At 46.3% G+C, this 25,791-nt stretch overlaps 1 protein-coding gene across 3 annotated transcripts; it reads right to left on the bottom strand.

The window, feature by feature from the left end:
• Positions 1–1,521: 1,521 nt before the first annotated feature.
• HORMAD2 (HORMA domain containing 2) lies at positions 1,522–25,426 on the bottom strand. 3 transcript variants are annotated; one of them, XM_065851649.2, is made up of 13 exons: positions 25,296–25,426; positions 22,867–22,957; positions 21,910–22,054; positions 20,528–20,591; positions 19,541–19,577; positions 18,259–18,279; positions 17,501–17,527; positions 16,122–16,189; positions 13,374–13,525; positions 12,516–12,769; positions 11,593–11,698; positions 10,501–10,565; positions 1,522–1,864 (listed from the first exon to the last, which is right to left on the bottom strand). In XM_065851649.2, the coding sequence occupies exons 2-13, from the start codon at positions 22,915–22,917 to the stop codon at positions 1,760–1,762; spliced, it is 1,095 nt and encodes a 364-aa protein (XP_065707721.1). In that variant the 5' UTR covers positions 22,918–22,957; positions 25,296–25,426; the 3' UTR covers positions 1,522–1,759. The 3 variants fall into 3 exon arrangements, with proteins under 3 accessions (XP_065707721.1, XP_071672080.1, XP_065707722.1); XM_071815979.1 differs by lacking the exon at positions 10,501–10,565; XM_065851650.2 differs by lacking the exon at positions 18,259–18,279.
• Positions 25,427–25,791: the final 365 nt, after the last annotated feature.

Here is a 25,791-nt window from a genome sequence, read left to right as displayed (position 1 = left end):
AAGGAAGGTTCCCGGTGCGCTCTGGCACGTGAACAAACTGGCTTATTAGGCCGCAGGTGCAAAAGTGAGAACGCAGGACTGAAAGTGAGGACAAAATGGAGAACTCCCACGTTCTACAAGTTTTGTGAAACAGGCATCAAGCCATGGAACAGGCCAGACGCGGGTGCAGGCTCAGGGACAGCCGGTGCTCTGCCTGCCCCAGGCCGAGCAAGGCCAGCTGTGCCATTAGCACCGGGATTGCATTACGCAGCTACCTGGAAAAGGAGGCCGGCTGAACATCTTGGGGTTTCTGTTTCAGCATTATCTCTACTCAGTCAGCCACTTCGGCTTTCAAATCCTTCTGGCCAAGCAGAGTAAAAACAGAAGAGAGATGCAGCACGCCCCACCTCCTGGTAGTTTTTTTCTAGTCAAGGCAAGATCACTGTTTCAGCAGCGAGGAAGATCCCTGACCGCTGGAGCCAAACTTGAGCGCTGCCATAGCAGAGGACGTCACCGTATTAATGGCGACAGGGTGTGCCCAGTGACAGCACTGGTGGCCAGGATCCTTCAATCAGGTGCCCTAGACATCCTCCAAGTGATCCTCACTGCTTTTTATGGAGCCATCTGACACACACCATGAAAGAAAGACCCTACATCCAAATCCACTGCTGGACATCAAGGCCTGTCCTGAAACACCTCTGATGCACATCTGGAGTGCCAGGGATGTGCTACACTGCTGAGCGCATCACTGCGTCCTACGCTCGTGCTTCTATTTCCCCATCACCAGAACAAGTGATCACTCCGGGCAACCAATGCAAGGTTGGGAAGAAGGTGCCCGACACTTCCTTCTTCACCATTTAATATTTCAATATCGCTGTTGTGGTGTGTATAAAATAATCCTGAACGTGTTTTATAAAATGTCTAAGACCAATTAAGACCATTTTGCTCCTCCCACTCTAGTAATAACCACAAGGTCCTAACAGAGGGCCTGCCAGGCAACCTGCAAACACAAAGCACAGCACTTGTGCTCCAAGTGGCACAGATTATTTTCCTCTTGTTGCTGTTGTTCTCCTTACCTGTATTTACAACCACAAGGCGCCTTTGTGAAAGTTATGTTTTAAATGTGGTGTACTGCAACACAAATTATATCGTACAACGTCTAAGCCCCTCGGTACACCATGGGTTGCTGTTTTAGGAATAAGCTGATAACATAGTCATAGCAACACTACTTGCAGACTCAGCACCAGCAGAAATTGTGTATAGATTTATCTCTGTTTTCAATATAGATAAAAACTCTTCTTGAAAAAAAAAAAATCTATGCTCCGGAAACAGCAGATAGGATGAAGTTAAGCACAATCTAGTGAATCATAAGACTTGTTGCTTGCTGGCATTGATAACTCAGAGATCCTTTTGAAACAGTGCCGTTAAATATTGATCACATATTGGCAAAGGATGCTCCAGCCACAGAGGGGGAAATTCAGCCACTGGGAGGGGGGCGTGTGAGGGAGACAGAGAGAAAGAAGCACACAGACACAGTTCACATGGAATCATAAATCCTCAACTTTAGAACATCAAACAAGTGCTGGTGGTTGACATCGTTACGACAACTCTGGGGTTTGCTGTCTCTTTGCAACCCAGAGCTTTCACTAGACACAGAGACACGCAGAAATACAGGTGGTGCGTGGAAGAGTTAAATATTGGAAGGGAGTAAAGGTCTTTAGTAGTCAGATGATAATGCAAACTCACACCTTCCAACATGTTCTGTGTGTCAGAATGAACATCATTTCCTGCCTTCCAGAAGCAGCTTCTCTGGTTCGCTGACCTTCCTTTTCTTCGCGGGTCCGGTTACCTCTTCCTGGCTAAACGCAAGGTTCAGGCAGCTTATCTGTAAGAACCATCAAGACACTGATCATTCTCACGGTGCAGGCTCCTGCTAGATGAGTCAAGAATATAGCTTCCAAAACGACCATGTGTTCTCCTGGATCCTCTTGGCTTTGTTCTGTGTGATCCTGCTCTCCAGAAAAGCAATTAGGCAAGGAACCAAAACTGGAATACTGGATGGAATTGGGACTGTGAGATTTGTGAAAGCAACAGGGACAAAGAATGGGTTTGGTGGCACAAGGAACAGCACCCATCTGCCCATCGCTGACAGAAAACAACAAGAGCAAGGAAACCTTTGAGAAATATAATAGCTTACAGGGCACAAACTGTTTCAGCAACCTCAGATAATCACAAAATATGTAAGAGAAGGGGGGCACTTATGTCAAATTTGCAGTTACTGGCAACAGCCTTTCAGGAGGAGACACACAGTACCTCTGCATCAGGGAAATTCAACACGACGTGGTCGGTCTCAGACTTCAAACACTACCTGTGAGGCTGCAAAAAAATAACTAAGCAAAGTAAGCTTTATTCCAAGAGGATTCACTTCCCTCTAGAGAGACACAAACCTCCCCCAAAATATTCAGGGGCTTACAAACCAAAAGGTTAAAAACACGGATAAGCGCGTGTTAGAATAAAAATGGGTCAATGGCACAGGCAATTCAGACAGACCACAGAGAGCCGGACGGCCAGAACAACAGCTGAAGCGTTGGCTGGGCCGAGTGACAGAATCACTTATTCTCGTTATCACATAACATATTTGCATTTTTACAATAATAATCTGGAGCTGCAGAGACTAACGTGTGTTGTTGCCCACCCAGAAGGGACACAGCGCACAGTCTGGCAATGTAACCTCTCTTGCTCTCGCTGGGGCTGAGCTGGAGGGACACACCACAGCACATCGCTCCAAATCTGCCTCCAAGAGAAAGTTCATTTGGATGAAAACAAGGTGAATGAAGAGGGAAAAGAGTGTTAATCGAGTTCCTGCTCCAAAGCAGGAGTACTTTCCTTTAGTTCCATTGTAAAACATGAGGAATCCTGTCACTGAAGCAGGAGTTAATAAAGAGCAAGGAGTTAATAAAGAGATATTCCAGAATGCATCCCGCAGACAAGCACAAGGTCTCCAGATTACAAGCTGTGGTCATTACAGAATTCCCCACCCGCGTCATCACGGCTTGCTTTCTCTCTGACCTTGGTATGAGGCTTCAGTACATAGCAATGGGCTTTCTAATGTGTGAAATAACCCTGATTACGGATTAACAGCAAAACACTTTGAAACGGCCTCACTCTGCCTCTCTACCGTGTTTCTAATTGTTTTTCCGCCCCTCTTCCCTCCTCTTCATTATGAGCAACACAATATTGCTTAATGCAGAAAGTACAACTTCCTTTCCATAAAAACAGAGAAAAGAATGTGCCAAAGTGGGCTGGGCAGGTTCTCCTCCATCCGGCACGCTCAGGCTGACAAAACTTCCAGCGTTGCCCAAGGCGGGTTTGCTTGAGGAAGGAGTGATGAGTGGATCTGTGTTACCACTCCTGACCTGACATCCAGCTGCCTAAACTGGCATCTGAGGCACTTATTTACTTTCCTCTCCCTGGCACTGTTTTAACCTGTCTGCTTCCTTTTTTGAAGTCAAGGGCCCAGAGCGGGGAAACATTGCATTGAAAACCTCTGCGGTGCTAACACAGCTGCAGGGTTTGTGCCCTGTCCCGCTGGCCACACAATAAAGTGAGGCGATGGTCCCCGGTCACCTGGAAAAGGCAGCTCTCCTGTTTTAGCCCAAACCACACAAAGAGAGCATCAGCTCGAGCTGGTGCTTTTATTTCCTCTGTGGAGGAATGGATCTTCTGCAGTACAATTGCTCAGTCAAGTTTTTAACCCTTTGCTATTCCTCCTGACTTTCCTGCGTGGATGGGATAGTTCTGAGGTGGGGGAACCAGCCACAGGGAGCAGCTGCTCATGCAGAATCCACTGCGACTCTCCCGGTTTTCTTGCCCTTCACCACAGGCAGCACGAGCACCCAACAGGAAACCGAGAACAGTAAAAACATCCATGCAAGCCATCAAGTGCTCGAGATAAGCGCTATTCATCTGCCGAGTGAATAAGATGTCAACTGTGCAAGGTATTTCACCGAAGCCAACATGTCCTGTCCTGCCCCTGCCCAGCTACAAGGTCACGTAGGAACCCAGACCCCAAGTCCAACTTCCAGGTCCCATCCTTAACCAAACACTCAAACTTCTTCTCCAGAGCTGTTGTTCTAAATGGGATTAAGTCAGATCCTACGTATATTTATTTGACTTGAACCAGAAAGTAAACCTTTTAAACGGTGTGGTGAAAAGCAGGAAATCCCTCCCATTGACTAAACATACAATCAAAGCCTCCAAAAGCCGATTAATTCTAATTTTTCCCACGTATTGGGATACTTCATTTAGAATAACTAATGGGAGAGGTTGCACTGCATGAATGTTGAGTTTTTGTCTTACACAACCACTACAGGCCCTCGGCGCCACTGACGAGCCAGGTGCTATAAAAGCCCACAGGACAAGGTTTATCCTGCCCAGGGATGACACTGACACCAGGACAAGTCCAGATCAAGTAGCAAGGATGGGAACAGACCCATGACCTTAGTCCAAGGCCTAGGTCTGGGTCTAGGTCACAACCATGAGCACACAGTGAGTTTGAATCTCCTATTTTACAACACTGCGCTACGTGTAAAAAAAGTAATACTTTGCCACAGATTTTCTCGGTAAAAAAATACAGTTAACTTGTGAATCATGCAAGTGTTACTAATTTCTGGCATAAAACTAACAGGACAGCTGCACATTGTCTGGAGAAGATATCAGGCTAAAAATAGATTCGACTTAGATTAAAGCCTTCCCAAGGCAGACTGGTGGACAAAACAGAATGAGCAGACCACAGCTACGCTGCTATTCTTAGATAGACAAAATCAGGACCTAGTTTTGTGCTCTGCAATTTTCAATCCCCAGCGTCCCCATGTATTTTAGCTAAAATTTCCCAGCATAAATTGAAGCAAATTTACAGCTCTTCTGACATGTGTTTTGCTTCCCGAGGCATCCTATGTAGAAAAGCTAAAATTGCACAAGAGCATCCGACTGTGTCCCTCTTTGTCCCCAGCCTGCCCCATGCTGAGGTTTGGCGCTTGGCAAATTTCATGCCCTCAGAAGAGTTCCCTTTGTCAGGGACACGGAGTGTTTACTTTGGTACCTTGTAACTATCCAGACAAATTCAGAAGCGTTTTTATGTCAAAAGAAATCCAGTTCCATCAAGCGTGCTAGAAGAATAAGGACTGAGATACAAGACTTTGCTGAAATAAGGCAAAAGGATCCTCAGGTGTCAGGGGACATGTGTCATCATCAGGAAACTTTAATCAGAGAGGGCCAGTGCCTGATGTATCCTGTGATTTCAGTGCAGCTAACGATGATCCGATAGCACAGCAAACTCTTGCTTTCAAAAACCCCCTAAGACCTGGCACGAATTGTCCAGGGAGGTTGTGGAGTCTCAGTTCTTGGAGATATTCAACACCTGACTGGACAAGGTCTTGAGAAACCTCCTTGACCTCACCCTGCTTTGAGCAGGCAGTTGGGCACAACGATCTCCAGTTGTCCCTTCTGACCTGGGTGACTGTGCGGAGGCGGCACGGCGGTTGAACGCCCGGCGCAGGGCTCAGCGCTGGTCTCGGATCAGTTTCCAGTAAAGCGATGGCACTGACATCAGTGGAATTAATCCTGATTTTCGTCTGCACGAGCGGAGGGGAATCATGCTGGTTAGCATGAAAGCAAATTTACGCAGGTGGAGGAATGAAAGACACTCTCTGTGGTGCTTCTGTGGAAACTTGCCACGTTTTCGTCCCCAGGAAGCCATGCCAACACATCGCTGACTGTCACCAGTCCCCTGCCTTTTCCATGGCTCACTGTTAACATCTCTGACATTCAGCGCCATTTCTTTTTTGCAAACTGGGAGTCCCGCAGGCCTGCTCTGTACCTCATGTATCTTGTAGCGTTTAAAGGACTAATGAACGATTCAAAAATACCTGTTGAAAAAACAAACAGAAAACCAATCCCTCTCCTCACACCCTCTTGCAGGGCCCTCAATCACACTGTATGCTGCTGTTTCGGCCATTCTGACTGTTGGATCACAACCCAATACACCTTCCAAAACTGGAAGCCTTCCCCGTAAGGTCACAGGGTTGTAACAGAGATGAAAAGCGATGGACGCTCCTGCCTACCAGGCTGCTGCCCAGCTTAGTCCCTCATGGGACATTAGATCTGTCCAACTGTAATTTATGCAGATGTCTCTGGCGTCTGGTTGCTCGTATGTACGTTATGAACATATATAAGATCAGCCAGCGCAGGAGCTCCGCATCTTCCCGTGATGTCCCTGGGCAGCTGTCAGGGGTGCAAGGGTTAAATCTCCCCGGATCTGCGGGGTGACAGGTCTCACCTCCGAATGAAGAGATCACTCGGAAACTGTTTCCTACACACTAGACAAGGATAACTCATGCAAGGGATGAATGGCCCCAAGATACAGCAAAGGATCTGACGTGAATTGAGAGAAGTCAGGAATTTCCTGACCTCCCTGGCTCACTCCTCCCAGCATGGCCTGAGCTCACAGGAAGGAGCACGGCAAGCTCATCTCCGAATCCTTCTCTCTTCATTGTTTGGGTCTGTGTAGCCTCAGCTGGTTTTGGAGGAGAAAATGTTCTGGGAACTTCTCATCAGATACAGCTCTTGATAGACAGTTAGAGATAAAGCTTTTTTTCTTTCTTTTCTGCAAAAGTTCAAGATAATGACATTGCCACAGAAAAATGCTCTCCTATTGCTCTGCAAATGGCAGGCTTCACCCTTCAACTGCTTTCTGTCCTGGCAATTTTAAAAACGGTTTGCCTGGGAAAAATCAGACAACAAAGGTCTTGATCTCCAAGCTGTTATTCTGCAGTTGGATCCATGCGCTGACCTTCGCTCTCAGACAGAAGCCGCGGATGACACGGAAGCCCAGCAAAGGCACAAGAATCTGCGTCAGGGTGACCGTGGCACCTGATCACGGGCAAACATGCCAATATTACAATGTGTCACCTGTGAAAGATGGGTCACCCTGGCTTCCATCACTGACAGTCCCTCAGAGAATGTGGCCAAGTGGCCAAGTCTCTGCCTGGGAGCAGCAGCTGGAGCCCAGACAGGCTCTCCTCGGAGGCCGAACCCACCTCTGATTTACAACATTTCGGTATGAACCTCTCCCCAGACATCTCATTTCCAGACAGCTCCCGTTGAGAGAGCTAACCCACACGGCAGGAGCAGGCCTGCAGCAGGCAGCGCGGCCGCGCACAGCCCTGAGCATCCATCCAAACCCATCGTGTCCACACCAGACCAAGTGTCAACACGTTCCCCACGTCCCGCAGCATCCAGGAGCACAACAGTGTCTGGCCCCAGCTAACGAAGCCAGAACCTTGGGAGGCACAAGGGACTTGTGCTGTGCTGACAAGGCCACACCGTTCCCAGCTCTGGCACAGGCTCGGTCAGGGGCAATTCAGGGCTCTCTGCACGGCTGCTGCGCCGTACAGCGAGACTGTGCTCGCAGGACCACCCCAGAACTTCAGCCCACAGCTTCCTGATGGGAGATAAAAGCCTGCAGAGGCGTCCACATGCTCACATTTTACTCATTTTCTAATTCCCTTTCATTCCAAACTCAGTGCACTGCAACATGTTTGCTCACACAAAGACAAGGCTCACCAAAACCAATTTGCAGGGCAAGAACATTAAAGGATTTGCAAGAGGATAAAGGAGTATGCTGAAGAATTCAAGAAGTTATCCTAAATTCAGTGCAGAACCCCATTCTCATCAGGAAATTTCTATCAGCTAAACCAATGGGCAGCAGTTCCCTATTTTACCCAACTCTTCACAGCCCCTAGAACACCAGTAGAAAGCAGCAGGACACATAAAGAGAGCACGTTGGGCCGAATCCTTGGCTGATGCAATCAGAAGAACCCTCCGAAGCCAGCAGAGGAGGCTAATTTACATGCTGGTGTCTAACTCGGGATGATTAAGTACAGAGATGCTTTGCTGGGAAAGGGCAACCTCTCATTTGATCCTAAGCATCATCAATCATGAGACTGCAGATAACGAGCCAGTTGAGCACAGGTAATTTTTTCTCCCATCTGCCTTGCCGTGGCCGTTACCAGCTACAGTTCTACCTGGACAGGGACGGCGGCTCCTCTTTTGGCAGATATGCATCTCCCCATGTCGATTAAACAAAAATAAACCTTTAATACTTTCATTCCTGGTTTTCCTGAAGGTCAGGAAGATAACGACCAATAAATCTGTGCTGTTGGAACTGAGTTTTATTTTTGATAACCAAGGAACCAGAAAGAATAAAGCGGTTCACGGCAGATGAAGAGCAGTCATGGGTTCATAAATATTTCCAAAAGCAGCTTGTGCAGCTTGGGTACCATTCCTGAATTCTGCACTTCCTGACTATCAAATCCTTGCACAAACACAAATTCTGGGACGTTCCAAATTGCTTTAGTTAGGTCTGAAAACCTCGGCCTGAATGGTTATCTGGACAGTTAAACTGGCCACCTTTAAACCCCCGTCCCTGAGGGGGATGAACAGCTCACACCGCCTGTCACCAGCAGGGCAGGTCTCCTCTTTGCCTGTTCCTCACCGTATTGCTGGTATGTCAGCGATTATTCGCTGCACTAGTTCAAGGGATCTTCTCCTGGTGGAAACCCAACACTCGAAGTCACGTGCCATGCGAGTCTAAGGGCTCATTTCTGCCCCAATAAAGGGAGGTGTCTGTGCCCCAAGGCCCCTCACACATCAACGTGATTAAACTCCGAAATTCAGGAGCGAGGAAAAGTCATTTTGGAGATCTTACGACTCCCTTAAAGCAGAGAGCTTCCCAAACACGGTTGGAAAATGCAATTACTTGACTGTAGTCTGGAGAGCAACAAGGTGTTTGCCTTCGCACATGACTACTTCTACCCATCTTACCTACACTTGACCCTATCAGATAACACCCAACTCAGACTTCCCAGCCACCCAAGCTTGTCCTCGTTTCTTAAGACAAACTTCACTCACCAGTTTGGCTTCCTGATTCAAGTGGAATACACAATGGTCATTTGTTTTAACCACTTCCCTCCGAAAAGACGGGAAAGTCCCTCTCATATGGAAAATAGTGTCAAATTTATATTAGCACTGGCTCTACAATGATGATCTGCACTTTTTAAACTACTGACTTGACTTTGTTTTTCCCTAAACTGACTGAAATATTAGCCAACTTCTAAGCTACCACGGTTTAAAAAATAGTATCAAGGAATACATTAAAAACCCCTCTGTCATGTAGAATTCACCAGGCAGAGGGCTTGGGATTATTATTTTAAGTCTTTGGACACGTACAATGGATAAAGTGACTCTCGCATTTTTCAGCAACGAATGCTGTTTCCACCACCTTCAGACACTCTCACTATTGCTACCGAATTCTAATTGAATTCACATGCTGCAAGAGCGAGGTGTCTGGTGCTCTGCTCACAATCGTGACAGACCCCGAAGAATGTCAGAGCATGAATCAGTGGGATGACCACGAGTTACAAACAAAAAAGGCTCCTGTTTTCACACAGACGACAGAATAAACAACGATCAGAAGGAAACTGGAGGATGTGACACAAAAAAAAGATGTGGTTAAAGTTTGAAAAATACCAGCCTAGGCACAGAAGTTCATTTCTAAGATCCAGAGTCAAGGCAAATACTTCACAGATGCCTTTTGAATGACACGTTAAGTTGTAGTCTCCAGTTGCCGTCTGGGTTAGACACCCCGGGATTCTTTTCAACAGAGGCGGGGAAAATTTTAGTAGCAATTTCCTACTCTCATTAACTTACTCTGTAAAGACTCAGTTTCTGAACGTTCAAGCTCACACGATTTTCAACTAATTTGAATGGGAGGAGGATCAAGTGGCAAGTCTGGTGGTGTTCAGAGATATGCTCTGTCACAGAAAAACCCTCTGCACAAGCCCATGAATTTGAGCTCTGATTCTGACTCAGGGTTTGGCCTGGGCAGCCTTCAGGATGGAATTAATTTTGCATAACTTTACTTATCTAAAATTATATGTCTGGTTTACCCTAGCTCCTTGGGTTGCCCCAACAACCACTGAAAAAGAGATCAGCACCTCCGGGGGATAATTCTTCCTACCTGTGACTCACACGAAAGGATAGTCTGGAAGCAAGAAAGGTGAGGTGGAGACCATCTCAGGCGACAAACACGCCCTTCAAACCTCAACCAGAGTAGTGATTTCAGAACCTTAATCCAAAACCACACACAGGTAAACCAGCCTGGCTGGGACATCGATACATTCAGTCATTTGTGTAATTCACAGTGCCAGCTCCAGAAAACGGGACAAAATTCCTGTACAGGATGCATGAAATAAGCTGACCATAGCAAGTTTCTTCCTAAGTGTTTCTAGTTCATGCTTATATCCTTGAGCCATAATACTCGGTAGCCTCTGTGTGTTTTGATACTGCACAATAAATCCATTTATATTAGTTGAATCTTGTGCCATCCTACATGACATAACGTTCCAGGGCAATGAATTCCACCTTACCTGGTGTATCTCAGAGCCACTCAAACATGCTCACCTGCTGAGATGCCCTTGAGCAAGGCATCCTGCCCATCTCCTTTATTTCCACCTTCTTCTTTCCACCTACGATCCAAACATCAAATCAAAATTTGCTCTGAAGTTAAACCCCTCCATTTAATTGAAATAAAATCCAGAAGTTGTGGCAAGATGCCACTTCTGATCTGAAATTATGTCTCCTAATTGCGTGTCCTTTGCTCTCAGGCCCTGCCAACATGGTCAGTTTATTCCTGGAAAACAGAGATTTCAGAATAAAGCGTCATCTGACGTGCGACACATCAACTTGCTGCAGTTCCTGTAAATGAAACTTAAACCCGTTTCAACCTGGTTTCCTAAGAAAACAAAGCTTAGGCCTGCATGTGCTCTACCCAGTGGGGGTGTGGTGCAGGATTTTTAGTAAAATTTGATGGAGTGGTCCCAAATTGCCTCAGTTTCATGAAAACAGGCAACTGGTGAGAGGAGGAAAATCCTGTTAATATCCCCACAGTGGAAAAGGTAGCAGTGTGAGTTCACCCCTTATTAATCATCGGTGAATCTGCAGGAGAAGGACCTGAAAAGGTGCCTTCATCGCTTCATCCCACTGCTTGGGGATCTCAGGAATGCTATTTACCATTTTGTCACTAGATGGTATTGTTCCACAGGCTATAGCTGGGAGCCTCAAAGGTCAAACATGGCATGGTATGGCAGAAGCTGGGTTGATTGGAGAGTGATAAAAGCCTTTTTTCATGTATTTTCATGCGTGTTTTCACATATGGAAGTCGTTTGCAAAATCAAATTGTAACAGCTAAAGGAAAAGAGCTTGGGTGAAAATGTAGATAACGTAGCTCAGTATTGATGAACTGTGCACTTCCTCCATAGCTGAAAAAAGCTGCTGAGATAAAGAGGTGGAAAGATATTGATAAAAAGTTGAACGTTTCTGTTAATAAACCAAGCATATACAAGCAGCCCTCTATTATAATTCAATCTGATCTGATACAAAATTAAAGCAGCCCGACAAACTCTGTTCATCCATTCCACAGTGAGAAAACCTAAATATTATCCTAATATACAGGCACAAGAATAAGCTCCTTCAGTTTTGACACTGGGTGTTTACCTGCATCTTGAATGCAAAAAGATGCTTCTGTTTTCCAGGCTGAACCGGTGTCGCTTTTGTCCTCTCTGCGCTCACTTGAATCTGCTCTGACAGGGAGAGGGTGATTCTGTAAGGCAAATGATGCTTTGTCTTAACAGTATAACCTAAAAAACACACCAAGGTGGGAAATGCACAAACCCAGCACTACTGGGGGTGAGATTTTCACGGCTCCTCCATGTCCAGGCCGTCCTTCTCCCAAGCCTACAGGTCTTTCAAGAGAGAAATTTTCTAAGAAAAACCAGAATTCTGATCTAAATGGCTCCCTATCTTCAGAAGTTAGTTATGTTGGGGTTTATTCCCTGGCACTGACCACCTGAAATTAAATCAAGTCTGAGCTACCAGCCCAGGCTGTGTGATTTTGGGGAGGGAGCACCAGAGCACCGTTCATTCCAGCCTACCTTGGTGTTTCAGGAAATTATCTCACCTACCTGCTAAAGGTGCCTCCCTCACTAAGCACAGAGGGGGGCCTGGAGAAATGAGACAAAAGACATGAGTTTTAGATGGCTGGAGGCATGGGGAAGGAATCCCACTCAACTACACGTGGCTTAGTCCTGAGAAACGTCAAGTGGAAATCCAAACAGTTTTCTCCAGTGCACACGTGTGTGTCATGTGTGTGCACACGCGTGTGTCGTGTGTCTCTGTACAATCACTGCCCTCTTCTGGGAGAACACGCAAGACTCACTAAGTCTGTGGATAGGCTAGAATTAAATTCACTTTATGTCTATGGACTTGCAGCCTTGGCATTCAATCCTCTGCTGAAACCCTACACAAGCTGAAAGCCGTATTAAACTACAACTCTGAGAAAATGTTGTGGGTTTTTTTGGTTTGGTGTTTTGTTTGTTGGGGTTTTATTTTGTTTCGTTTGCTTGTTTGTTTTTCTATACCTTTGTGCTCCCCTCCTCTTCCTCTTCATCACAGTCTAACCCTTGATGGGAGATCTCCGTCGGGCCATTCTTCTGGATCAGGTTGCTGTCAATTGTCTCTATTCTCTTCTTTTCTGTGGTCACTCTGACTTTCATGAGGTGGAACCCAGTGGAGACCGAGCCTACTCTCAGGTTGACAGGATCGCCGTCAAACAGCAGGTCACCGGGACTCTCATCTTCCTTAAAGCCTGGGGGTTGGTAATCTTGGGGAGTCACTGCACAGGGAGAAAGAATCTGCTCATGTCAGAGGAATCAAGTTCCACCTCTCCTTAATCTGATTTATCAAGAACAAGTTGATACCAGCCTTGAGTAACAAGAGCAACTTCTAAAAATGTTCTGGTTGGTTTGTTTGTTTGTTTTCAGGAAGAATGGAGAGAATGCAAAGAAAAAAATGAGCTGAGCAAATGTTATCAGGGAGCTCAAAGAAATAATGACTTTAGGGTGCTGAGACACCATTAATGGGCTCAACTTTCTGGAGCAGAACTTGACAACTGCAGGATGCCGGTTCCTTAAAAAGCAAACAAACAAAACCAAGCAAACAAATAAACAACAAAACCCAAACCAGAACCGTGAAGGAGAAGGATGCCTCCTTTTCACACTGCGTGGTTGTACTTGTTACACAAATGTTCAACCCCTTCTTAAAAAGCATCTGCCATCCCTGATTGTCAGAAGGTTTTACACCATTTCTTGCTCTTATCAGTTAACAGTTTCTACCATTTCACCTTTCTTTGCTTTACTTGTCTTCCAGGGACTCATGATCAGCACAGCAACGGATGGGAAGGGAATTTTTCCCCACAGCACACACTGTTCTCCACCTACCATCATTGTAGTAGAGGAGTTTCATGGTCAGGGTGATGTCATTGGGAAGCGGGCCGAGGTTTTGCATTAACAGGTAGAGTTTACGGATCAGGAGCCTGCTGGCCTGTTTGATGTCCTCGCTGCACACCCCATTCACAAAGTTCATTTGGTTGCTACAATCGGAAGAAGAATAACAGATTTGTTTTGCTCAGTCATGAATATTCACGATCTAATTACAAATACAGTGCGCCCACTGACTTGTCTGAAACGACCAGCAAAGCAGCTACAATGTCTTTATGTAATTTCCAGATCAACAGGGAAGTGAAACAGACTCCAGGGATGAGGTGGCATCAGCAAAACAACGGCACTAAACTGAGAGCTCCGGCATTTACATCTGAACAGCCTTTGCAGCTGGGGCAATGGACCCCATTATACAAATGTCATGACTCACTTGTTTGAACATGATTAAATTGGATCAAAGGACCATAAAACAAGTGCCTTTCACCTAAGCAATTTCAGGAATGAGAGGAATGAGGTGAGAATACCATCTAAAGCTGATTCACCACAGGGGCCATTTTCAAGTCCATTTTGCAGCTTGAAGAGAAGTGAATTGCACGCTCTCACTTCAATTCCATGTCAGAAAAACTAGCTCAGAAGCACATTTTTCAACAGTGACTAAGGGGCATTCCTCTCACCTCCTTCAGCCATCCAAATGTCAGCTGGCTGGGCTCAGCAAGGCGTCTAGACTGAGATACGAGTGGGATGAATTGCCCTCCGGAGGAGTTTGTTTCTCTTGACTACAGAGGTAGATGAGTGGCTTAGATCAGCCAGCTAACTTTAGACGGTTGAAGATGGACTAGATGAATCACTACGTGACTAAGGAACCTAAACTTCCTCAGATTTCAATGAGAAGGGGCCTTAAAAAAACCACAGCTGCTTATGACATCTTTGGAAGATCACTGCAGGTGGATGACACCATATCCAGGCTGGATGGTTCCTCAATGATCATCCCAAACTGCTTCAAGAGCCCTAAGTAATGCAAGAGAGCAGAGAGGATCCCAGGGCTGAATTTGACTGACTAAAGCACTGGCAGGAACAGCTTTGTTAAGACTTGATTTCACCTTCCAGTTGAAGCTTCTTGGCTCATCATGAAAATTGAGTGGCTGTAGAACAGCTTGAATTCCCAGGGTACGCCGGGTATGGTTTTGTTGGCTCCAAACCGCCAATAAAACTCTGTGCTGAGCATATTGTGCTATTGGATTAAATCCTGTATGTTCAGAAATGTACATCGAGCGAGAGGACAAATGCTGGTAATGCCTAAGGCAGAGTAAAGAGGCCTTCTCTTACACATCACTTTTAGAAGTCTTGGGATTAGCCGAATAGCAATGGCAAGGGGAAAGAGTACAAGCAAAAAAGAGATGAGACTTCCATCAGAATTAACAGGGTCACTGTTGTTTCAATATGGGAATAATATTGTGAATTTGATACAGGGATTTGTCAAAAGGTAGAAGCTGAGGAACTGAATCCCTCTGACCAACCAGGATCCATGGCAAGGAATTCCTCAAAATCCTTCTGCAATAAGGCAGCGACCATCTAGGAGAAAGTTTCCCTTCACCACTCCGATACGGAGGTGCAGACCTACAAACCAGCTCTCACGGAATGATTAACCCAGAGGCTGCACATGACAGCAGTAAAAATACTTCGCCTTTTCTGAGCCAGTACGGTGACACCAAGAGATGCCAAGTTCCACCTGGATACTGGTGTTATTTCCAGAACTAATGACTGATTTGAGTAGGGCCAATTAAGAGCAATCTATTGTCTTCCAGATCGCAAAGGTCTCTCTCGCTCAGGTTGGTGAGGAGAACTGACAGCAGCTTCAAAGCACAAAGTACAGTCAACAGGACACTCCAGACCAGACATAGTTCAGATTTTCCCAACAGAAAGTCACTTTGCCACATACTACAAACTATGTGGATGTGTTCAGAGGAAGAGCGGCCAATGGCACACAAAAGGAGCACTGAGGAGTTTCCTGAGGAGCGTACGAGGCAGCAGAGCTCTCTTGTTGTACAGACAGGTTTCCAAGGCCCAAAAGTCCATCTTTCACCAATGATGACTGCAGAATCCAACTAAAAATGGGTTAATTATTTTTCTTTGCTTTGGTTATAGCCAATGGCCTTTGATAATATTTATTTTAAACTGGCCAGGATTACGGCCTACTAAACACAGCTTTAAAATATCTAACAGACAGCCAAAAAGATGCAAAAAGCTGCTGCTTCCTGCCAAACATTTTGCATAAGCGAAAGTTCTCTCAGGTCACCCACGCAAGACTGCTCAAGCAGAATCCACATACGCAAAATGCCCAAGGAAAAAACTTCTGGGTGCGGGACAATGGTGAAAGGGACCCAAAGCTTCAGGTGAAAGCACCAGCCTGTCCTGTGAAAGGGGAAGAACACTCAGCATTAGTTGAGACAGCAGCAAGCTCAACCATGGTGTCGGTTTCTGCATCGCTGCCCTGATTAGGCACCATTTCTGCAAACCGTCCTTGACTCGGTGCTGCTGCACTTGACGTGCCTCGCCGTGCTACGTAACAGCGTTTCCACTCGTCAGCTCGCCAGTTCATATCCTGTTGGGCGACCATCCTCAACTCTGATGATGATTACAGCTGCTGAGCGACTCGGACATGCTCTTAATCACAAAGTGCAGTTTCTCCTTAATGCATCGAGAGCGGTTTTCACAGCGTAACTCTGAGCAATAAAACCAAACCATTACCTGATGATGTCCATCTGGGGCACGTCCTTCTTGTACTTGAATTTGAACTGGTACAGTTCAGTCACTGTCTAGAGATTCAGCGAGAGGGGACAAGAAACAGGTCTCTTTCAGTGACAACTGTAAAGATACATCCTGAACTTAGCAGTGTCCTTTTACAACTATAGGCAAGAGCACAACATTAATTTAATGACACAACAACTTTAACTCTATCATTGCTTGCATAGGCTTTGGCAAATTTTCTTAACAAGCACAGCTTACCTAGCACTGAAAGAATGACAAAAATATTACAAACTTCCTGCTTCCTCCTTCCACTTCCTCTGTGGGTCAGAGTCTCCAGCCTAAATCTCTAACGGGGCACCGGGGCCACTCAACCATCACAATGTACGTGTGTCCTCCCTTACGAAAAGGGAAAATGTAAGAAGCTTCACAGTAATGCACGAGGAAGCCCGGCCCAGTGCTCTGTAGGGAGACACGGCCTGAAGGACTCTTCTTCTTAGGAAATACAGACAATATTAATATTACACGGGCAAAAGTTGTTGCATTTCAGTGGTCTCAGAGATTCCTGAGGGATATAAAAAAACGACATGATTTTCCATTTTAAAGGAAAGGATGTGCCATGATTCTAGAGAATGAAATGATTAGGCAGGACAGACCACTTCACCACAAGGGATCTATTGTCATCCAGTTCCACGCCTGTAATTCACTTTTTCCAGAGACAATGAGGTTGATTAGTAGGAGCTAAACCCTTAACTCTGAGCCTTCCTTACAAATCCCAGCCTTGGCCCGGCCTAAGCTCTTGCTCTCTCCCAGATGCTGAGGTGTGACACAGCAGAGCTGCAAGCTGTGGAGACGGCCTGGATGCAGAATCTCGTTTGTATACCGCACTACCCAGTATGCCTGTCCCAGCTGCATATAGACAAAATAGAAACACAAAGAGCACTGTCAAGATAAGTACAGGCTCCATGCAACTCATACGTCCCAGGTCTGAAGCGATTAACGACTTCTATCCTGAATCTGCACAAAAAAACCCAGCTCTTTTCAATGCTGCTGTTAAATAGATGGTTCATAAAAGAATTATTTTGAACTTCCCATTCCTTCCCTTCAGCAAAGAAAACCAAAATGGCCAATGTGCCCATTAGCTGCCTGTTAACGTCCCTGCTGGAGGCCCTGGAAGGGCCCAGAGCCTGGTGCCTGGTGGGAGCGTTTGATCACAGTCCAGCTCACTGAACTGTCATTCGGCACTGAAGGCAGAAGAAGAGAAACGGGGTCACCACGCAGCTATGTCAGGGTAGAATTTAAGCCCACAAGTCCACTCTGAATACAAATCTACTCACCCATGCCTTCAGTGGCCTCAAAGATTAATTAAGACTCTTTCTTACCTCCGGTTCCTTGGGATTGGTGTAAATCTGTTAGAAGAAAGCACAGTGAGGGCATTCTCCCCCTGGATAACCCGAACCACCGAAAAGTGGCTAAATAACGATATTTTCATTTTACAGCGGAGTTTGTGCTATCTTTAGCGTGGGATCAGAGAAAGGAATGGCAGAGAAACAGCCGTCCTCTATCAGCAGCCAACACTTACCACTTCAAAGACAGGTAGAAGACACTCATCTGTGTAATTGTGGAGGAATGAAGTTAATTCCCATTCCAGCCCTCACAGGCAACTTTCGATGCCTGAGATTGACGTACTCAGATTATGCACAGAATAGGTGCATAGCTCTTGGGCTTTACAAAAGACTGAGGCAAAAGACCTGCTACGTAACCACCAGCGTGTGGGTTTTTTGGTATCAGATTAATAAGGAGGACTTGTGCAGAGGGAAATGCAAAAGACACAGCAGCTTCCAAGGGTGGAGGCAAGAGGTTAAAGGAAGTGATGATACAAAGCACAGGAAAGTGCTTCCAGGAGTTCAAGGGTGCACGTACGGCCTCAGCCAGGAGTCTGACGTACCGAGAACATTCCCAAGCAGCCTAGGAGGGTCATATTAACCATATTTAAGAAAGGTCACCACTCTTTTCAAACCCACAAGCATTTTGACTTTGCCTTAAAAAACAGTGCACAGATGGGTTGACACAACCTTGACTCCATCTCTCTTTTCAAGCAGGGTGGGGGAAGAAAAACACCTTGTGCTCATTTACTTACTGCGAGGGCAGCAATGTGTAACTACGGGGGGAAAAGGAAACAAAACACAAAATCAAAATCTAACCTTAGCAGGCAAAGAAAGCAAAGACCTCTCAAAATCTAACAGCCTGCATACAGTGAAGGAATAGATACATGCGAGAAATTAAAACCTTTCTGCAGACGCTTCACAGCACAGCATCAGCAACACCTAGTGGCCAGTTCGCTTGGCTTGACTTGCAGCTTCCCCAGAGAACAACTGGGTGCTCTGACTTGTCTCTTGGGGCTTTTCCCAAACAAATCCCCAATGGAAAACTCTTTTACAAGAGCACCCATCCCTACTGAAGACTAATATTTGCTCTCTGCTATGAAAACCCTCAAAGCTATCTGATTTAGCCTATAGTGAGAAAATGTACATGGGACAACTCTTGAAAACGATCCTAGAATATGCATTAAATATTTCATTTTTTTCCTTTAATCCCTGTCACATAACAATTAATTTATGTCTCCCCAAAATAGCACAGAACTAAATACCTCCTAGAACTGTCAGCGAGCAATAAACGGAGTTCACAACATTTTGAATTATCTTATCCACACTGACAGTTGTGCTGATGTACAAGCCCATCTGATCATCAGTGCCAAAACTAACACCACTTCATCTGATCGAGATGAGAGCTGGTTTGACAAACTGCGCTGACAGAGATGACAACAGTTGGGGCTTTTTCCTGTGCAGAGCAGTTTTTATGTGAGAATCAGCAAGGAATATGATTACTTACTAACTGATTTTGTCCTGGAACCACTTAGATATCTTACTTGATGAAGTTCTTTCCAAAAAAAAGTCATAAATGCTGAACTCGAGGGAAAAGCCAGGAGGGTTAGAGCAGATGAGAAGATGGGAAAAGGCTGGGGGAAAGGAGGTGAAGGAAAGCAGAAGCAAAGAACCTCTCTCAAGGAAACAGGCATGGAGATGGGGATCTCAGTTCTGATTTGCTGTGTTTCTATCCAGAATGCAAACGTATGACACAGAACTAAGGAAAATCCATTTCAGGCTGCAAATTAGTTCTTACGCCACATACAGGAAAACCCAGAGAGCAACAGCCATCAAAAACTGGGCTCATGGACTAGAATCCCAAATCTCACACGCAGATACGCAGGGCAGGGTCTTCCCCCTGTCCCACAGCTGTAAATGTGTGTTGTGTGCATGCAAGATCGCTACAGAAAGAGAAAACAGGAATGGAAAGACAGTTTTGTCCACACTTTATGAAGAAATAGGAAACTCCATTAAAAAACATGAAAAAAAACTTACATACTGCCTCTCCAAAGCATCAAAACAACCTTGAATCCTGCCAAGGGAAAAACATGTTAATAGTAACCAGCAACATTTATCTCCTGATCTGTAAACACACCCACATTAGATACAGTTTAAAGTGCATTTTTTCTGGAATTAAGACAACGCAGCTAGCAACATTTTGGGCTCGTAAAGTCCTTTTCAGGTCAATCATCATCAAGGCACTGTCCTCCCCTCTGCATTTGTGCATCATTTATGGCCATCACTCAAAGCCTGACAAGACAGGGACTTGCGGCCCAAGCTGGCTCAGCACTCAGCTCTTTTCCCATTGGCCTCGTACAGAGCTTGCCTGAAACTCCAATCTGAACGCAGCCCGACATGTCTGGTCTTGTAAATTTTTCTTATCTGATGCATAGTTTACAGCTATGGACTTTGTCAAAGTAGTAAACATTACTGGAGGTAGCAATGGTCAGATATTTGCGTTTTGAGTCAAAGGATGTGCAGCTATGTATCTCCGTAACGCATCAAAGTCAGACTCTGCTTGCTGGGAAAGTGCCAGCTCTGAAATACACCCTAAATATCACACAAGAAAGTTGGACGGGCCTTATGCAGGGAGATAAAATATTGTAGAAAGTGGAAAAAAAAAGCTACAAGAATCCTTATATTAATAAAAGAAATTAGAAAAGACTAAACAACAACAGGATCGACCTCATGATTCTCTTCACTCCCTCTCTGTGCCTACGCAGCCTGTGTGTGCTCTGGGGCCTGACCATGACCTCAGTGCAGCCAACACTTAACAGACCTTGAACTCACATGATCCCGGTCAGCTAATTCTGTCCCGCTTACGCACAGGGCTGGGTACGGCGGCGCGGCAGCGGGAGCTGCGCTGCCACAGCCAACAGCGCTACTGGGCACAATATCTTCAAATTCAGGAAGAAGAGTGCAAGGGGCAGATGTCTTGCTATTCAGCACAATCTTGTCTTAGTTTCGCTGTTACTCACTTACCACTTGACTATCTGCAGTGATCCCAGACAGCTTTTATCTTCTCGGAGAATTTTTAGACAGAGGTCTGCAGAACCAGATTTAGCACATAGTTACAATCCTTATCACTGCTGTTGGGCAAACACTGAAACTAAGCCAGTCACCCTCCCCTTTTTTGATAAAACGCGTTATCTGGAGGTCCTTCCTGAGCGGAAATGTTGGGTTTCCACTCAGGCCCAGGTGGGCTGACACAAGCTTATTGCTGCATTTTCAAATGTCAAGACTCTGCTCAGATGCTCTGGGCTCTCCCAGAAGAAGTTCTAGAGTTATGGCTTTATTTAGAGCCACCAGCTTCTGTCCTTTCCTCCCTCCTCCTCCCTACTCCCACTTATTCCGCCGTTCCCTAACAACACCTTCACTTCTGCATTCAGACTTCACCAACAGGAGGTAAATGACAGAAAAAACTATTTCTGTTCAGCTTTTCCACAGAGTTCCTTCTACCTCTGTTTTCAGGCAGTCAGAATGACAAGAGGAAACCCGTCCTGCACATGAAGAGGTGAACTAATAACACGTTAGGATTGCACGAAAGAGCCCTCAAGGGTGCGAGAAGGCCAAATGTTAACATCCTTGATCAAAGGGGCACTTGAAAGACCTGACACTTGACTACAAAGACCAGTGGCTTTTCAGGGTTATGTGACCAAGAGCCAGCTTGGGATCTCCTGCACCCTCAACCAAATGTACAAACTGTGTGTGACCATATTTCAGGACAACTAACCCCATAAGTAAACCATGGAAACAGAGCGGAGTGCAGGGAAAGCCATTTCACACCCTGCCAACACATCCTGAGTGAACACCAAAGACACTGATGAATCAAAGCATTGCTAATTCTTGTGATCCTATGACAAGACTTCGGTCCTTCAAGTTCTTTTTTTTCCTGATTCCCAAAGCATGTGTGGTTATGCGAGATCATTTTCACAGAACTAAAAACCCCAAACCAAACAGAAAAGAATAAAACAGACAAATCTACTTTCAGTCTTGCAGGGAAAGCTGAAAATGTGAACCTCTAGGGCTCAAAAATCCAAAGCGTTATAAAACACACTAATCCATTTTTTAAAAACTTACTTAAGTCACCATCCTGACTCTGGGACATCATTCCCAGGGCTGGAATGATCATAAACCAAAAGAAACACTAACAAAAAAGCCATGGGTTGCTCTAGGTTGTCTTCTGAGCTCTCTACCTGATGCAGAATCACCACCTGCATCCAAACGTCAGGCAGCCTATCAGCCAACTTCCTAAAAAACCAAACTCATCCCTACACGGGCAGCTGGAAACTAACCCATAAAGCAGATTATAGATCAAATATAGCCAACAGAAATAAGAATTCAGCACAAACTGGAAGTGTCACCATCTAAATAGCGAGTTCCGTAGGAGCTCTCGGGGAACAGGCCCCTCATGTAGGTGATGCAGGACACGGAGACGGCCAGCAGCCTCTTCACCAGCACCGCCGACTGCTGCTCCGTGGCCACTGTGGTGGGGAACAGCACCGATTCCTGAAAAAGGGGAGCAAGGCCCAAAACAGCAGCGTTTAAGCATAACACTGGGATCATATTTAGAAATGACTTTCAACAGGTGGAAAAAGAAGGGAAGTTAGAAATGGAATTTTAACGTTTCTCTGGTTTTGTAGTACATCGCCAAGACTCATGTCTAACACGGGTGGGATCAAATGTTTTAAGGATAGTTATTAATAGATCTGGGATGATCCACTCAGCTGCAGACCGCGCTGGTCGTTCCCTCCCCTTGGGTCATTGCCGAACGTTCCCACCCCCTCCGCTGCACCAGAGCTGGCACTTAACAGCCAACCTCCCTCAAAAGCAAATAAAACAGCAGATGGTTTTCTGCCAGCTTAACTCTACAGAGTTAATTGCGGAGCCAAAACGGTGTCCGTGCTGGTGTGGTGTTCCCTGCTTGAAACAGCTCCTCCTGAGACCTCCTTTTCAGAGGGATTTTAACGCCGAGTTGTGCACAGTGCACGTCTGCGATTGGAGCTCGTGTAAACGCTAACCACCGTGTGGTTTTAAGATGATAATCTCGGCAGAAAGCATACTAAATTTAGTTCCTCGACGAGTTTGCTGCTTTTCTTCCTGCTAACAAAGCTCTGCGCACACCGATTGAGCCCACATTTCTTTAGCCAGATACCAGTCAAAGCCCTGTGCTGGATCTTCCCAGACACACTAAAGGGGAAATAACCCAACTAAGAACAGTGCGGCCAACCGAAGGTGTTCCCACCTCAGCAGGTGCAGCCGTGCCACGTCCAAAACTGAGATATCTGATTGTCAGTACCATCGCATTTCAAGGTTTTTACCTTAGAGGGCTTTTTCTTCTGCCTAGTCTGTAAAAGCTGTTGAGTAGCCATCTTGTATTTCACAGATCTGCCTTCCACTTGTAATTAAAACCTGGGAGGAAATAAAAATGAAAAATACATGAGACACCTGGAAAATACAGAGTTATTGTGATTTCTCACCTTCCTTAAGCTAAAAAATGAGATTCTCCAGTCTTATTCAGGTCTAAAAGGCAATTGCCAGTCAGAGCAGCTCCACCAAAGCAAAGATACTCTATGGCACCGAGAGCCTGCAGAGGGAGAAAGATCCTTGTTCACTGGTAAACGATCAATAGTATTTGAAATTCAGGGCCACAGCTGTACCTGCTGTCAGCTGACGCTGCATCAAGACGCATTTCTCATATTCCAAGCCAAAAAATGTTAGTTCCTACAACCATTAAAAAGTGTGAAGGGGGAATGGGAGAGAACTGGAGGTCTGCCAGCAGCAGGCAATATTTTAGTGCGAGTAAGCAGGAAGCACACGAACATCGATCTTGGCCAGAATAAAGGAATGATTCTTCTGGGACACCTTGAACAGAAAAAAAGAAGGAAGAAAGTGGGTCTTGTTAGACAAACCAGGATTAAAGAGGAAAATCTTTTTACAAGAATGGAAAGCTGATTGATAAAGGCAATAACATGGACACGACATGTTCTGCACTTTGGTGAGGTGCTTGATTTAGCACCATCTGACACCTTGATTAAAAACTTCCATTAGCTGGAATTAACGAGGCACACGTTAACCGGCTTGACAAACGGCTCGCTGGGAGGTCTCACCATGGAGCTGCTACCGGGGAGACGCTGAGGAAAGGAAACACCCCAATCCCATCCCCAGGGAAGCATCGCCTTGGCTGCAGCTCGTCAATATCTCTATCAACAATTAAAATAATAGCATAAACACAATGGGCTGATTTAAATCAGGACATAATGCAGCGAGCAGCGGATTTTTATCGAAACAGCTGATTTAATCTTGTTCTGCATTTGTACCTTTTCAGCTTTTTTTCCATGCAAGCCTCATTTCCATTTGCTGGCAGTCATTAAGACACGTTGATTGGAACATGGTGACAGTTTTTATGCTAAATTTAGCACTTCATTTAGTAATGAGGACAGATTACAGCTATAGGAGTATATTAAACAAATATACACCTGCAAAATTTTTAATATGTTAAATATTTTGAGAAGGTTTTTTTTTTTTTAAAGCCATGATTGGCAAAGCACAGTGAACAAGACTGGAATACAATTAAAGCAGACAAAGGCATTATTACAACTTGAGGTTATTAGCTAAATAAAGCTGATTTGAGCAAGCCAGAGAGATAAGAAAACATGTTTTCTACATGCTACGCCTATAATTGATTTACTGTGCAAAGGAAACATCACTTGGGCTGAGCTTATCCACTCTGATCTGCTTGTTTCGATACAGGGGATCTGGAAAGGCTTCAGCATCACAATCTTGACTCAGCCAAGCCTGGCCCTGCTCCTCAGGACAGGGGTGCCCTGGCTCTCCCACCCTGAAGCCATTTTAACGCCAAGTACCAGGAAATTAATATTAAATGTGAGAAACCAAAGCTCCTGCAGGCCCTGGAACCCCCATCCCTCCCCAGGGACTTCACCCTCTCAGTCCACACCTCAACTCTTACCACAGAATCCCAGATTGTGAGGGGTTGAAGGGCCCCGGAAAGCTCACCCAGTGCAATCCCCCCATGGAGCAGGAACACCCAGCTGAGGTTCCACAGGAAGGTGTCCAGGCGGGTTTGAATGGCTGCAGAGAAGGAGACTCCACAACCTCCCTGGGCAGCCTGGGCCAGGCTCTGACACCCTCACCAGGAACAAGTTTCTTCTCACATTTAAGTGGAACCTCCTGTGTTCCAGTTTGCACCCATTGCCCCTTGTCCTGTCACTGGTTGTCACCCAGAAGAGCCTGGCTCCATCCTCCTGACACTGCCCCTTTCCATACTGATCCCCAGGAATGAGTCCCCCCTCAGTCTCCTCTTCTCCAGCTCCAGAGCCCCAGCTCCCTCAGCCTTTCCTCACACGGGAGATGCTCCACTCCCTTCAGCATCTTGGTGGCTGCGCTGGACTCTCTCCAGCAGTTCCCTGTCCTTCTGGAGCTGAGGGGCCACAACTGGACACAAGATTCCAGGTGTGGTCTCCCCAGGGCAGAGCAGAGGGGCAGGAGAACGTCTCCTGACAACATGAGCAGGCCCTAAAAAGGAACTCGGGTCTCCAAATGTTATTTTTAAAGGTTTGGGTTTAGGGTTTTTTTGTTTCTATTTTTTTTTGTTGTTGTTGTTTTAATCGAAGCCCCGGCCCAGCCGGCCCCACCCGGGGCCGCGTCCTGCCCTTCACCCCGCGGCACCCGCCGCCCCTGAGGCGCTGGAGCCCCCGAGGCTCGGGGGTCCCTGAGGCGCAGGATCCACCTGAGCGATCCACCGCCTCCTCCCCTGCTCGGGCCGGGCTCTCCGAGCACCTCCGCCGCCAGCCCCGGCTCCGCGGGCTCCCCCTGCCGCTCCGCTCGCCCTCGCCTCGGTGCCGCCGTCCCGGGGCTGTCCCTGTGGGCTGCGGCCTGTCCGCCCGGCCTGCCCGCCCCGCCTCCCGCCCGGAGCCGCGCCATGGCGGGCCCGGCTGGGGAGGAGCGGCCGGCGGGAGCCGCTTAATGAAACCCTTTGGCGGCAGCGGTAGCGTCCTGTGAGCGCTGAAACGGCGCTGCACAAGGCCGGGGGACGTTTCTATCGCCTTCCCCGGGGCCTGCAAGCCGTCCAATGCTGCACCTTAGGAGCTGAAGCAGAACAGAGTGACCCTGGGCAAGAAACAGCAGCACGGCCATGGCAGGGGCAGTGCGGGGCTATCACACCTGTTTGAAATCTCTTTAAAGTGAAGTGCTCTTCTCATTAGGAGCACAGCACCCTAAATCAG

This window comes from Patagioenas fasciata, chromosome 17 (genome assembly GCF_037038585.1).
Source record: "Patagioenas fasciata isolate bPatFas1 chromosome 17, bPatFas1.hap1, whole genome shotgun sequence".
Taxonomy (NCBI): domain Eukaryota; kingdom Metazoa; phylum Chordata; class Aves; order Columbiformes; family Columbidae; genus Patagioenas; species Patagioenas fasciata.
The sequence above is the reverse complement of the archived record's forward strand: the minus strand, read 5'-3'. Positions and strand labels throughout refer to the sequence as shown.

Coding starts and splice junctions, on each gene's coding strand:
- HORMAD2 (XM_065851649.2), bottom strand. CDS start 22,917: ATGGCTACTCAACAGCTTTTACAGACTAGGCAGAAGAAAAAGCCCTCT. Junction 19,578..20,527: donor TCACTGCAGATAGTCAAGTG/GTAAGTGAGTAA, acceptor TTCCCTTGGCAG/GATTCAAGGTTGTTTTGATG. Junction 12,770..13,373: donor ACTCCTCTACTACAATGATG/GTAGGTGGAGAA, acceptor CTCCCTGTGCAG/TGACTCCCCAAGATTACCAA.